General features: G+C 40.3%; 1 protein-coding gene across 1 annotated transcript; it reads right to left on the bottom strand.

Moving 5' to 3' along the window:
- Window positions 1–2,433: 2,433 nt before the first annotated feature.
- On the bottom strand, window positions 2,434–15,415 carry LOC126336791 (dehydrogenase/reductase SDR family member 11-like). The gene is made up of 6 exons (XM_050000812.1): window positions 15,235–15,415; window positions 12,822–12,984; window positions 9,938–10,067; window positions 6,626–6,755; window positions 3,966–4,109; window positions 2,434–2,550 (listed from the first exon to the last, which is right to left on the bottom strand). Exons 1-6 carry the CDS (start codon window positions 15,370–15,372, stop codon window positions 2,506–2,508), a joined length of 750 nt encoding a protein of 249 aa, XP_049856769.1. The 5' UTR covers window positions 15,373–15,415; the 3' UTR covers window positions 2,434–2,505.
- Window positions 15,416–16,313: the final 898 nt, after the last annotated feature.

Raw genomic sequence — 16,313 nt, forward strand, 5'->3', positions numbered from 1 at the left:
GTTGTTGTAAGTGCATACACCGACTGTCATTTGCATTATTACGTATTTTAAAAGCTTGTACGCTCATCTAATAATACTTCAGCAGTCTGAATAATTCTGCTGATTATTGATGCGATAAGATGATGTTTGGTTCGGGGAGGGGGGGCGCTCAACTGCGTGGTTATCAGCGCCCGTACAAATTCCCAACCTTTACTCAGCCCAATCTCGCCACTTTCATGAATGAGAATGAAATGATAAGGACAACACACACACCCAGTCATCTCGAGGCAGGTGAAAATCCCTGACCCCGCCGGGAATCGAACCCGGGACCCCGTGCTCGGGAAGCGAGAACGCGACCGCGAGAGCACGACCTGCGGACACTGCGATAAGCATCGAATTTCTGCACAGATGAAGCCACTCATTGGTAGATAATGTCACTTTATTGCTATAGTATCGAGAAATTACGAATATTTGTACCGGGCTGAACTTCCATTCTTTCGTAATCCTCACAATATCTCGTTTGTGCTCACTGACATTCAAAGCGTTCGTTGCGTTGAACAATGACACTGAGAGCTTAAACAATCAATACACAATTATGTTACCTGACCACGACGACCTATGATCTTAAACATACACATACGTTAATAATCTAATGTAAATACTTGCATGAGGATTTTTTTTTCACTGGTCTGCTTTGATGAATGGGAGTGCACTACCTCATACGCAGCTGGAATGTTTTTTCAGTTTGTGTATATATACATTGACTGCTGACATACCACAAATTCTAAGAAATGCGATGTGCCATCGTTTAATTTTAAAAGTGTGAAACAAATGCGTTCAGTCCAGTCTGTGTTGCGAATTAACAGCAGGTATTCAGAATTTTCTGTCAAATACTGTTTGCGATCGTAATATTTTTACGCTGTGGAAATACTGTCAGCAAACAGCTCATCACACAGTCTCCGCAGTAGCTCATTAACCGATCTCATAAAATAGTATTTCCTCTTCGGGTATCCCATGTCATAGTACGAATGTGGTGGATAATTTCGTCAGCTAACTTAACGTTTCCTTTGCTAACCATTTCATTAGCATATGATTCCAAGCTCTTACACAGAGCGCAATGTGTGTTGGGACACACGTCACAGTCAGTTGCTCTAGACTGTCAATCTTTCACTTCCAGGTGTCTCCATCATGCTAACGTAATGTTTCCATGGCAGAAGAATCACTAATTGTGCTGGTAATTTGGCCAGATATCCTGAATGTCTCAAACGTTATTTCTCCTTAATATCGGGAATTAACATTCGAAAAATGAAGTCGTTTGAAATTGTTTCTCCTCTGACAAACATTTCATCAGAAAAGTTAAAAGCTTTGTTTACTAGAGGCACAGGTCAGAGACACTCTCATTTAGTAATCAATGACACTCTCCACGTGTGTGTGCTGTGATGCATTTGTTTATAGCCAGTAATGATTTATGTGTGTACTAAGTTATTAAGATTTTCATAATATCGAATGATGTATTGGCAGCATAGAACTCCAACATGCTGAATTTTATCTGCTGTTTAAAGCTTTGTTGGTAGATAGTCTATTTTGTGTTAGCATCGCAGACTTTGTCGCAGCCACATGGAGGCTATGTAGTCCTGAGCTGTGTCATCATTTGAAGTAGAAGTAGAAGTAGAATCAAAGGGTTAAAAAGCTATCAAGTTTGAGAGAATATATCATTGGTAACTAACCATAGACGAAAACAAAATCATAAGTGAACAACTGATGAAGTTTTTGGAATGCTAAATACTGAGAATTACTTATCGCAGTCGTCTGCAATCATCAGTTGAAGCGGAGGATTCTGTGCATTTCAGTTATTTATTTAACATTCTTTATTCATGTATTTTCAGTGCTGTCTCGACTGTTATTTTGTCTAAGTATTAACAATCTAATTTACATCAGTAAAGATATATTGAACTTACCCTGTTTGTGTTACACTTTGCTAAGGCTGTACTGTCCTGAGGTGTATGTTCGTGATTGGATATTTCTGCCTGAGAACGTTTTGATGGTGGTTGATGTTTCATTAGCTCAAATAACATCTAGGATATTTATGTGGTTATTGCTTCAGGAGGGGATGCTGTATGAGAGGTTCAGCCCATTACACTCAGCTCCTTTATTTCCTTTAAGTAACATTCAGCAGTTGTCAGACATCTCAAGCTTACATTTCTCAGACTGCAGCTCGTCGTGGTGTTGGACACTGTTTAGGAAAGGCACTAGGACACACACGGTCAGCTTCGCTCCACTCCAGAAATTATGAAAGGACCACACATTGGCCATCAGCATGACTGTAGTACTCATTGCGTTGGGAAGAGAGCAGAACACATTGACCTAGGAATTGCGTAATAGGCCAGGAGAGATGAAAGTTATCTTTGGCTTCTTTGACAGCATACGTATATTAAGCAATTAGTACACATGCAGTTTTCAACTAGATGTTTTATTAAGCTTAAAATCAAAAATTACAATACACTGATGGCAACATTCAGTGCAAAATCACCCGTAGTATTCTCCTGTTGGTCGGATAATGATGTCGTGAACCTGAAACAAGTTAAACACGTTAGTTAAGAGGGGAAGTGGGGAAGAACATAACAACAGAACATGCTAATACATTCGGTTTCCATACCGCGTGTTTCTTTCATTGTCTTCGAGAAGGAGTAGTCATGCTTTTTTAAGTTACTTCCCACTTTCGTTTCTCTAATAGCAACAAAATTTTATAACTGCCCACCGGTCGCACAGTAATGATGATTTATAAAATAGCGAATTAGCGTTACTTCACGAAAATCATAAACCGTCGTTACAGCAAGTAAAAACGCAAAATTATTGTTACTTACCAATTATTTTATGTGAAATTTTTGTGAAAACCTAACGAAAATACTTTTGACAACCAATCCGCCTACTATCCACCAAGAATGCTAGAACGACCAGGTTGACTAACACTGACTTACTCTACGTCAAATTAAAGAGGAGATCAAAGTGATTCTGGCAGTATGCAACCAAGATTTGTGATTACTATACATGGGAAAATACAGCTCAGAGAAGATTTATGTGCCTGAACTTCAGCGTGTCATAAAAGTTGCTAATGAGTGTGGCTCTTAGTGTAACTCAATTGAACTAAACATATCATAACTGATTAATTGAACTTTAATTGAAATTTGGAGATAATTTAATGCAAGATAATACACCATTAGCAAGGCGGTATGTATTGGTGGACATAATGACACACTACGTCCAACATTTAGTCCGTAAGATACGTATTTTTTTTAATTTTCTGTTTATTAATTTGCATAGTTTCACCTGTAAGTTAGTAACTTTTATACATATCATAATTCTAACTAGTGCAAAGGAAAGAGGAGGAAAAATCCTATCAGAAGATGGTATCATCTACATATTTACCATAATAAGCTATAGCACAGAGGTTATGAACTGATTTTTAGCACTGCAACAAAACATCTAGAATTTTTGGCAAACTAATGCACGTAAAATAAGGTGTAAAGTTTCAGTCCTGCTTAGAATTTTAGTCCATAGCTAATGGTGCAGCAAGATTTTAGATATCATACGTGCATTAAAAGTAGTGAATCAGGCTGTTGATTTTACAACACATTAACTGACGTAGATTCAGGGAGTTTCCATGAAGGAGAGGTTTGGGGAATTAAAAGGGCGACGGCCATCTCGCAGTCGCTCATAATCTGGTATAAAACTGAAGTGGCAAGAGAATGTGTCGCCTCTTCTCACACTGTTGTCGGTAAATCACTGTCGATTTTCCTTGGCAGACAGTGAATTCGTTTACTTGTTGGGTAAATATATTTGCAGTTGTGGACGATTACCATCTCCGTAACTACCTGTTTCCTGAGCAATCTTTAAACTACACATACCTGCACTGTTAATAAAATTTAAACGAAAATTTTCGAATATCCCTGGAATAAGGTAACTAGGGGTAGAAGAAGAAAACTTACCTGAACCCTTGGGTGCTGGGAAAGCATATAGACCACGGCTTTTGCTATGTCTTCCGCTTCCAAGTAAGGCAATGACTTTAAATTCTCTGCCCACCTTTCAGACTGATTCATCGCATTGGTTAACACGACCCCAGGAGAAATTTGCTGGAACAGAGGAATGAATTCTTAGTTTTCCATATATGTACAGTGATAAGATGATGTTTGTAATTCTGTTTTGTATACGTACGAATTTTGTTATTTGTTGTTACAAAATATTGCAAACTTTTTAAAATTCGAGCCAACCTAATTTGGTCTCAGGGCAAGAATATGGTTTGTTATTATACCTACCGTAGAAATTTACCTTCTTACTAAACGCACGTATTCTTGAACTGAACAATTTTCTTCTAAACCAGAGTAATATCTGTGCTTAGTTATTTTTACGAAATTAAATCTGAGACGGAGACTGCAAGTCGCCTTTCCCATGGGAAGGTAAATATGTGGCTTAGAGTCTCAATATAGTACACAGTTTTGTTACATATATACTTGTCTACTACTGTAAAAATACATTTGTCATTGTTCGATTGTAAAGTCGTCTGCAAAACTTCCAATTTTTAAAATTGTGTTATTTATTTTACATCCGATATATTACTTGACAATAGAGTACAGGATATGTAATGATAAGACAGTTATTTTGAAACTAGAGGTGTTTGTGGATTATGACCTTAATTTATTGGCCATGAATTCCAGAATAAAGTAATAAATTAAACAAAGGTAGGGAATTAAAAAGAAGAGCCTGCATAATGAAAGCCTCCATAATGAAAGCCTGCATAATGAAAAGAACTATTGCGTGTTGAGAGTTTCAAAGGTAGCATTAGGCGACAATCGACTGAAACAAGCGAAAGGAAGATGAATGAGTAGCAATCATACATGAAATAGTGACGGCAGTAGAGACTCATACAGCCTAAGTCCCAGTTCGAACTTCTTGCATAACACACGAGCTATTGAATTCTGTTGTCAGAAGGAGAAAATATAAAAATATAGCAAATCAAACAGACAAAGGGGATACGGAAGTCTAAAAAAATAAGCATGACATGAAATGCAGTATGGCAAGGCAAGAATGGCTGGAGGAGAGATGAAAAGCTGTAGTATCATGCATAACTATATGAAATATGTATGCCTCCTGTTGTAAAATTAAAGAGACCTTTGGAGAAAAGAGAAGCAGCTGTATGGATATCAAAAATTAAGACGGCAAGCCATTACTAAGCAAAGAACGGAAGGCTAAAATATATAGCTGGGAGACGAACTTGAAGACAATATTTTAGAAAGGGAAAAGAAAGTAGATGAAGGGTGATGCCACATTGTGAGAATAATTGAACAGAGCATTGAAAGACCGAAGTCAAAACAAGGCACCTGGCGAAGAAAATACTCCCTCATAATAATTAATGAGGTCTTTGTGAGAATATAACAAAACTATTGCATCTAGTACGGTAGACATAGACCTATGAGGCAAGCGGAATACCCTCAGCCTTCCATAATAATGCAGTGATTCCAAATCCAAAGAAAGGAGTAACTTACAGAAGCAAAGATTACCGAACCATCAGTTCAATAAGTCATGGTTGCAAAATGCGGGTCCAAATTATTTGCAGGAGAATGCAAAACCTGGTAGACGCCACCGTCCTGGAAGGTCAGTTTGAGTTCCGGGAAGATAGAGTAACAAGCGTGGTACTACTGACCCTACGACATATCCTACGAGATAACCTGAAGAAAGACAAGTCTACTGATATAGCATTCGTAGAATTAGGCAACTATTTTGACCATATTTACTGGAATACACTGTTTGAAACACTGAGAGTAGTAGGGATAAAATACAAGTAGCAAAAGGTTATTTACAACTTGTGCAGAAGCCAGACTGCAGTTATAAGAGTCGAAGAACACGAAAGGAAAGTAGAAGTTAAAAAGGGTCTGTGAAAGAAATGAAGTCGAACTTCAGAGTAAAGGAATAAAAACTTTGACGTTTGGCGATGACATCGTAATTCTGTCAGAAACAGTGCGGAAAATTAAAACAAAGACATTTAATGTTGTCAAATTATATCACGCGATGTTGAAGGAATTGGGTTAGGAAATGAGATACTGGAAGCAGTAGATGAGTTTTGTTATTTGAGCCCCGAAATGATGACGATTACCGAAGTAGAGAGGATGCAAAATGCGGATTGCCAAAAGTAAGGAAGGCGTTTCTGGAATGTGGCTCTTTATGGAAGCGATATGTGTATATTAAACAGTAAGAACGACGCTTTTTAGATGTGGTGATACGGTAGTATGTTGAAAATTACATGGATGGATCGGATAACTAATAAGGAAGTAACGAGTCCGTCGAATTGGGGACAAACGAAATGTATGACATAGGTTGACTAAAAGAACGGAATGATTGATCGGAAACATCCTTAGACGCATTATGGAGGAAAGTGTGTGTAAAATTGTAGTGGGAGAACAAAGAGTGATTGCAACAATAGTCCTCAAATGGATGCTGGTTGCAGTAGTTATTCAGAGAAGTGCTCAGGATAGCTTAGTGTGGATAACTGCACAGAACCAGTCCTCGGACTGAAAACCACAGTAACAACATATTAATCAAAGGATTTCTACATACGTATATGTCACTGACAGGATGAGATATGTTGTCTTACCCCAACACGAATGTTGCTCTTTTTTGCGACGAGGTCCTTCCTGAGTCCTTCAGCCATGACCCTCACGGCTGTTTTGTTGGCTGAGTGCATCCCGAGGCCATCAACGTACATCGGTATATGGGCCCCAGTACTGCAAAGGAAAGTCACTCATACAGCGTCGCCGAAGCTCAGGTTGCTCCGTATCAAGTTCCCATTCTGCAGACTACTGTGAAATTAATGGCAGAGCAAAGGCGGACGGCAAGATTGACTAATAAACTGTATCTACACGAGCTGTAATTAATTGAACCTTGTCCTAGCAGACCCTAAGGGAACAATACGTAGAGGGTGTTAGTGTATTCCTAGACTCCTCAACATTGGCTCTTGAAATATTGTAGCAAGGCTTTGCGCGATAGTCTGCGTGCCAGACAATTAGGCTGTTTCATCGTCCTACCAAAAAACTGAACTCTGTCACGTGCTTTATCTGCTACTGAATCTATGTGAGCATTCCTTTTCATGTCACGACAAATTGCTAAGTCAAACTATTTGTATGAGTTGACATTTCCAGCTGTGACTCGTAGTAATTGTACTCATAGGATTCTTTGTTTTGGCGTTTTATATAGCGCACAGTTTCATATTTTTGAAGATTTAAGGCAAGTAACCATTCGTGATATCTCTTTGAAACCTTATCGATATCTGTTTGGACATTTCTGCAGTTTCTTTTCAGATAGTACTTCATTGCAGATAACTGCCTCATCTGCAGAAAATACTTGTTTATCATAATGTCTCCCAGATCATCAATAAAAAACACGAATAGCAAGGATCTTAATACACTATTATGGGCAGATCTGAAGTTACTGAAATCTGTCGATGACTCTCTGCCCAACATGTTGAACCTCCTTACCTAAATATTCTAAATACAAACACATACCTTTCGATACTCCATATTATCGTCCTTCCTTTAATAAGCGTGGTGTGATACAAAGTGAAATACATTCTAGAAGGCAATAAAAATATCATCCCTATCGTCATCTCGATCCATAATTTCCGCGATGTCGTATGACCAAAGTGCGAGCTGGGTTCTCATGACCGATGTTCAGGAGTGCATGATGATTAGAACGGAGGAAGTCATTCTGTTCTTGATACCTCGTAACGCTTGGTCTCAGGACTGTAATATATCCTTTCCCTACAGTGCGGATTGTTATGATACTAAATTTAAATAAGAAGGTACAATGTTGAAGATGGAAAGACAAATCAAATTGCCAACAAGAAATGAAAACGTACTGTTATAAAAATTGCGAAGAAGGTATTGAAGCTTACATTGTTTTTGAGGTATAAAATGAATTTGCAAAATATTAATTCTTTACTCAAGCGGGTTTTGCTATAATCCCAAAAGTCCTCACCACAAGACCTTTTCATTGTTGTCAATGGAAAGCAGTAGGCTCTACAGTAGTAGGAATGATAATAATAATTACATTTAGACTTCGTTAAAAGTATAGTCTGCAGGTTCAACATACAAATGTCGAAATGTGAAAACAATAGCGCGCTTACGGCGAGTGATTATTGCGTCATCAAACCGACTACCCCCCCCCCCCCCCTCAACTAATTTAAAATGCCAAAAATTATATGAAATATTTAAATGACGGGGTAGTGCACTAATCTATCAAAATAAAGTTGTAAATGACTTAAAACAGAAATCATGATACCAGAATGACATAACATTCTAACAATGAGGATCGAAGAAGAAGAAGAAGAAGAAGAAGAAGGAAGACTGACTAACATTTCCCTTATTTTGTAAGCAAAATGGTTGAAAAGTTAATAGGTAATTGTGACACATAAATAAAGTTCATACTCTGAAATACAGCTTTATAACTACTATAATAGAAACACAGTGATGTGCTAAATATACTCTCATATTCTGCAACACATGGATATCACTGATGTTGGACACTAGTTTTGTGTATCATCTCTCCTTTAACCCAGTCACTGGTCAAAGTTATTGGTTGGAGAGATTTGCGGTATATTATGGTTAAAAGAGGGGCTCACCCAAACCCAAAATATGTAGGTAAACTCTCAAGGACCCTGGGACTATGTCCATTTTTGAAGATTTCTGGCTACTCTACGAATATTTCTTCCACATACAATTTGAAACGCTGTATCTGCGGGTAGTAATCGCTCCAGAATATCTGATGACGGATAAATGCCGAAAGGCGTTATACGAGCAGTAAAGTCATTCCTAGCCTGATATCTAACATTTATAAATGCGACGCAGTCAGCCTGAACGGAGAACTACTGATTATTACAGTAACGGTCGTCTGCCTGTCGCGTGACTCTAGGTGACATCCATATTATTGAACTTAAAACATTCCCGAATATCTGCCACGGATATCCTGCCAATAGCAATGTCGATAACAGGCAAAAATGGTAGAGATTCTCGATTCACGGAATTGATGGACTGTCTATATACTTAATTAAGGTCGAACGGAAGCCTCAGTGTGCGAGACCTTCTTCCACTTGGCCAGTTTTTTAATTGCGGGATGACACTTTTGGACACACCCATTACTATAGTACACACCCAAAACTCTGACAGGTTTCGAGCTGTCCAACTGTTCGTTCACGATCGTAAATACTCAAATGATGTCCTGCAGATACGTTGCCGTACCACGGAATGTCGCACTAATCGTTTCCCGAAAAACCTTCTCCACAAGAACTGTCGAATGATTACAGAGCGTTCATACACAGACCTCGCTACAGTTTACACGTCCATATTTCCTTTTACTGTCATTGGTCGGTTGTTTCGTAGCAACAGACAGTTGTTTCTTAGCAAGTGAGGTTGTTCCTTAGCTATTGTCAAACAGTGTATTTTTACCTCCTGGAAACGAAGAATAAATCCAGGAAATAACAGCAGATCTACGCGGCCTAAAATGTTGTTCGAGCGATCAGCAAGTCGTGGTAACTACTTTTTCTAATGTAATCGTCGTGTGGGTAACAAGTCTTCGAGCCTGCGACAGTTTTTTCATCCGTGTAAGGAGTCTAAAGTTCGAACCACTTGGCACTGAAATCGAAAGCAATTAAATTTGACCTCAATAAATAAACGTGAGTCGAAAAAGAGAAATAGTACATGTCTAAATGTCAACAACGACGTAAAGGACTGATGGAGTGACAGATGAGTCACTAATAGAGTCAGTTCCGCAACAATCACTACTGCAGTACCTACTTACCGAATTATTCACAGAAGTTTGTACATGTGTGCGTGCGTGTGTGTGTGCGTGTGTGTGTGTGTGTGTGTGTGTGTGTGTGTGTTACGAGCCTGGTCACGTAAGCGCTGGCCCCTACCTGCTGATGTGGATGACGAAGCCGTCGTCGACGCCCCTCCTCATCATGTCCTGGACCGCCTCCCTGCTGCAGATGGCCAGCCCAAGCTCGTTCACCTCAAACATCTGTCTCCAGTGTTCTGTTTTACCGGCTGTACAAGGCAACACAGTTGAGCATCAGTCAGTTACCTAAATTTGGCTACATAACTTAAATTGCAGTTTTGACGCAACAATATTAGAGAAAGAAGAAGGTAAAAATGCATTTCACACTTCACAGGCGACAATATTGGGATTTATGCTTAAAAATAAGTCGATCAAGAAAATTAAGAGCAGACCTGGTACGTGTCGTGCCCACTTTGATTTTATGTTGATCATGATTCGTTACAGGACAGCAATATGAAATGTATACTGTATATTAACTACAGTTTCGCTTTGTAACTGTAAACAAAAAAGGCGATTTCGTTAATACGAATGATAGCATATTTTTTACTCAATATCTACATTTTTGATAGAATTTTCGACAACGTAAATGTAATAAAATTAGCCCTTAACTCACGAGGCAACCTTCCTCTAACGTACATCGTAAGTGGAGTCCCTGCGACCCTACATTTAAACCGTGATTTAAGGTCCAAATCTTCTGAAATTGCTCACTTATTTTTACAATTATTGTTCATTTATTATTACAATTATTTAAGCGTTGTATAAATATTCATTGTAAATTTTATAGCACTAAATAACTCTTGCAGTACTTTACTTCAATCCTAGGCTCCTCGAACCACTGTAGTAAGAATCTGGTCTTTTTATGTGGACTGTTATCCTGCTGGAAAACGCCTTCGCCTTAAAAGAAGGCATCAAGCATGAACGGATGCAGATGATGTTCAATAACGTTTGCGTAGTCCAGCTGTCACTGTGTCTTACATTACCTACATAGCTCTCGAGCTGACGTACGCCTAGATGGCGACTTTAACTTAACATGAACATGGATTTGGTGCGACAAGAAGTGTGAATCGTCTGGCCAGGTGTCACGTTTCCAGAGACTCACGATCGACTCTCGGAGTTCCTGTGTCCACTGTAGTCCAAACTGACAATGTCTTTAGGTGAATGGGAATCTGTATGGGGCGCCTGCTGTGAAGCGTCATGTTCAGAAATGTACCATGAATGGTGTATTACAAAACACTTGTTCCAGACCAGCACTGTACTCTGTTGTCAGAACTTCTGCAGATCGCCGCCTGTGTATTCGGAGCGAGCAAACCGCCGACGTCCGCGGCCTGTGACGAGGCGTGAACCCCGTCGCCTGCTCGTGGTTTCGCCGACCTCTAGCCGCATTCCACAGGTGCTCACACGACAGCAGCACACCAGCAGCCTACCAGTTCCACCTTTTCCGAGAAGCTCATTCCCAGTCGGCTTACCAGAGCAAACTGCCCCACCTCACAGTGTTAGTTTCTATATTTGCGGCCTGTCTCGTCGCTAGAACGATTCTGCAATCTCCGCCCCTCCACTTATTTACTCTCCTTCATCCTCGCAACCCCACGGGGCTGCATTCAGTCATGCTGTGGCCAGTGGCCATAATGTTTCGGTTCATTAGGGTGCTTCTTTACGGCATGATGAAAACGTACAAGTGATTGAAAGGAAAACGTATGGGGAATCAAAATGACTGAATACAATTAATAATGGAGAATTTACGACCGATATATGTCGCATAAAGTGGAAATAAATTGTTACGGATGGAATTAATGTATAATTAACTAGGGGGTAACGTTACTTCATATTTTAAATCTCTGCTAGAAGCACAGAGAATACTCATTTCTGAGAAAATGCGAAAGTAAAGTTACTCTATAACAAAACTACACGGGAACAAGTTAAGTGACACACCTTAAATGCTGTACACCAGGGCTACACACCGCAGACTGTAGGTAAATAATCGTTACTGAAGAACAAATGGGCTTAAGGAAAGGATATTCAACTGCTTACGCTATTTTTATTTTATGACGACATAATAAATTATATTGACACTGTAACGAAGGTAAAAACTTGACATTTATACACGGTCCAGTCACATTGCAGTGACCACCTCCAATGTTTGATGTCAACGTGCAGTAATCTCCTGAGAGTAACAGAGTCCTATCTTCTTTTTGGCCTTTGTGCCATCTTTGGTAGACATCATTAAGGATGCTCAACCTCCCATTTACAATTGTGTAACTCGCCAGCCACTTTTATTTCAAATACGTATCAGAATGTCATTGTCGCCACAGGTGTCAAACATCGCAATAGAGGATATTGTCCTGTTAATCATGTAAATTGTATTAAACGTCCATTGTGTTACAGTGGAATAACAGCTCAGAAAGGCAGCCCACCATCTTCAATATGCGTGTGGGCGAGTGACCTTCAGGCTGCACTCACCACAGCCACAGTGCCGGACCCGTAGGCATTAATTCTGGTTGCAGTACCGACGCAAGTGTAACTCGGCTACTTTGTCTTGAAGTATTTCGCTGTATTTCATTTTTAACAACAAAATGTATAGATGTGCTGTAATTTTAGTAAATTTTTACTCTAGCTGATGATAAATTCAGAAAGAATTTTCACCCTGTAGTTGTATGTGGGCTAATATGAAACAACCTGGCGGGCTAAAACTACGTGCCCGACTAGGGTTCGAAACCGGGACCTTCGCTTTTCGGGGGCAAGTGCCTTGCCAATGAGTTACCCAAGATAGAGTATCGTAGGTAAATGTATGGTAGCACAGTCTGTAGAGCACTTGTGCGGGAGAGGCGAAGGTACCGACTTCGAGTCTTGATCCAGCACGGTTTTGTCTTCCAGAACGTTCCGTAATGCATTCCTTCACATTTCTGATCATTCATACGTAAATTCATTAAAGTGTGAGATATTTGTTTTCCCGTTTGTATACTTACATATAAAATCAGTGTCGTAGTCGACGCCGGCGCTGTTGACGAGGATGTCGACTCCTTTGAGGTTCTCCCTAATCCATTTGAAAGCTGAGAGGATGCTTTCTTCTTTTCCCACGTCTCCCTGAAGAGCGTACAGTTTGCCCGGCGACCCCTTCACTTCAAGAGCCTAAGGAAAAACAGAAAGATTGCTTTTAAGTGCTTCATAAGATAATAATGTCACCAGCGATATAATACTCAACACTGAAAAGTTGCTCTATCACATAATGGTTAGACAGGTTGTTTCATGTACGGCGCGAGCGTTGGTCCGCTGTTGTGAGGGAATCTGTACCACTGTATTCTGTCTGCAGCTGCGTGAATCTTCGGCCCTTTGTGTGGATACTGTGGCAGGTGGAGTACCGGTTTTTACTGAGAATGAAGTAGGCGAGAGAGGAGCGGCCTTTGAAAGACGAAAGGGAAAATCGTTGCGCTGTTTAGTTGTCCGTACGGCTGTGGCAGTGGCCTCTGAGCTGTTCACGATTTCAGACAGAAACCTGAGGAAGTAACTGTCCTGTGTCCGTTAATCAACTCACATTCTGCTGCCGCGAATGGCGCGAGGGAAGAATGGTTGTCCGTAAGTCTCTGAATTGGCTCTAATTTCTGGAATTTTCTCACCGTGGTCATCATGCGAGATGTATATGTTGTCCAAGTCTTCCCGGAAAGCGCTTTCTCTAAATTTCAACCTGAACTTCTCCGTAATTCGTAACACCTCTCTTCTAACGTCTACCAACTGTTGAGCTTTCCAGTAGCCATCTCGCGACGACTTAACGATCCCACGACGAAACCGGCAGCTCTCTGTTCCATCATCTCGATGTCTTCTATCAGTCCTACTTGGTAAGGACCCCACATTGATGAACAATGCTCAAGAATATATCGCAGATGTGCCTCATAAGCCATTTCCTTCGTGGACGAGCTATATTTCGTTAAGATGCTTCCTATGAATCTTCTATTTATTTTATTCTATCATTGTACTAAACGTCGCTCTGGATAGTTACTCCTAGTTACTTTACGGTACATACTTTTTCTAGCAGTTTCTCATCAATAGTGTAGTTGTACGTTAGTTGCTTTCTTTTCCTATGTATGCGCGAAGTGTTACATTTATTTATGTTCGGGGTCAACTGCCGGAGCCTGCACCGTCGACCAGTCCTGTGCAAGTCATTCTGCAAATCGCTACTGTTCTCTGGCGCTACAGCTTTTTTTATAGACAATCAAATCGTCTGCGAATAGTCTTGAATTGCATTTGACGCTTTCTAGCAGATCATTTATACACAATTTAAACAGCTGACGGTCCAATAAACGTTGTAGTTTTGAAGTTCCTCGCCAGTTGCATGTCGAAAATTTACATTAAGTGATAACCTGAGTGTAGTCAGCAGTTAGTGTAACACGAATTGTGGGAGCAATTTCTCCCCGCCAATACATGGTTGTTAAGATTAGTAGCCTGATTTTCTGGGATCTGGTGTACATTTTGGATGCTCAAGAAGAGTGGATTAGAGACCGCCCTGTTACTCCCCCAGGTAGATTTAAGTTGCTTGCTGAAGAGTGGGTGTATGCAAGCGGTTATTTAATCTTGCTTGTAAATGGAAACTGAAAACGTTATTTTCAAGGAATTGAAACTAATGTTACAGTAAGTTTATAAAAGCTTAAGTTTATTTTCTTTGACTACACAGCATAGATAAATTTTATTTCTTTTCATGTGAGAAATGTAAGGTACTGTAAATACAAACATTTAGATAAATGGGCATCTCTCGGGAAACTAGAACACTAGGTAGATACGACACGACAACACAGGCGAGATTCGGCGATCGTTCAGTGCCGAGGACAGCGCGCTCTTATTTTCCATACAAGTCCCAGGAATAATGAATTGCAGAGTCTGTTGCCGAATAGGTAAAGGAATAAATAGCGCTTTATGGTGATAACGCGTGTAAATTTGCCTGGGTTATCAGTAACAACATCATCTACAGTGGAATTGTGGAAGAGCGCATTCTGCAACTCATTAGCACAGCTTTCCTCCTACTAAGTTAAGGCAGTAATAATATAAACATTAACTGGTCCTCTCTAGGGATGTTGGAAAACTGTCACATACAGCATGTCACACATTTTCTGGACCTTGCGGAGGGTGATCATCCATTACTGTCGACTCCGTGTAAAGTGCGTGCTACACGATTCTCGAGAGTGATGAACTGTCACGTCTCTTGCTGAAACGCTGAAGAATTAGCTGTGGATTTATCGTGACGATATACGAAAATATATCTATACAGTAATAGCCTCTCCTATACAAAAATATGTGAGAATGCCTTCCGAAAGGATTTGCTGAACCGTCCCTCGTATTCTTTTCTTGAGGAAGGTCCTAAATCTAGTTAGGAGTGTTCCACAGACAGACCTTGATCAGTTCCACTCTCCTGGCGAGGCCGACCACGTGGATGCCGTGCTTGAGCAGCTCCTGAACGATAGCGGCGCCCATGCCGGAACTGGCGCCAGTAACCAGGGCCACGCGGCCAGCGTACTTCTCGATGCCCATGTCTGATGCTGCTGTCTACTGCTGCCGCCGTCTGGTGCTGAGTGTCTGCCCCAGCATCAACGGGTGCTATTTATAGTGGTGGGGGCGGAGAGCAGACGCTTCAACCACTACGGCTCCCACTACAGCAGATAACGCCGCCGTCACTTGAGCAGGTAGTAAGATAGGACAGGTGCGAAGTCCATTGGTACCGCGGCCTGACACAATAGCTGAAGTTTGCATCATCTGTCTTTATCGACAAAGTAATTGCTCTTGGGAACTACACGAGTTACGGCGTTCAGTTATTTGTACAGGTTAGCAAGCTTCTTCCGTGTGATCAATAGTTTCTTTGTAAACTAAATCTATGATAAACTTGCATATCTTACTAGCTGCCAAACCCAGTATTCTTCTGGTACTTATTTTGCCTATTTTCTATTAGGAAATAAAACAAAAAATTAACAATTTTTGTAGTGTAATATCCAAAATGAGAACAAAAGTCCTGTAAATGTGAGACTCGAAAGCAATGCTTGTTGAATGGGCCATTCTGTCCTATAATAACCTTCTATTCACACTACACGTGGTGCAAACATCCTGCAGCTCGCTATATCAAAGTACCTCGAATTCGCATGAAAACGCCTAGTGAGAATTCCATACATTTTGTGCTGTTGTAAATATGTCCCCTCTACTGTAGTGCGAGAAACACGCATGAGTGCACTGCATGGATAATGGATAACATCCTTGACTCTGTGTTCAATGTCGCTTTGTATCTAGTCTGTTGTAAGGACATTCTTATTACTGGCACAGTATCGAACAGATGAGTTTTAGAGAATAAGATCTGGTATTCGTGAGTCTGGGGGAAATTGTCTTCAATACATTATTATGGAATTGAAAACTTGTTTGTAAAGCTCTTTTCTTGACTGTATGGATAGAGAAGATTTTTGGAGTAATATCTCAAGGTAACCAAT

This window comes from Schistocerca gregaria, chromosome 2, assembly GCF_023897955.1.
Source record: "Schistocerca gregaria isolate iqSchGreg1 chromosome 2, iqSchGreg1.2, whole genome shotgun sequence".
Taxonomy (NCBI): domain Eukaryota; kingdom Metazoa; phylum Arthropoda; class Insecta; order Orthoptera; family Acrididae; genus Schistocerca; species Schistocerca gregaria.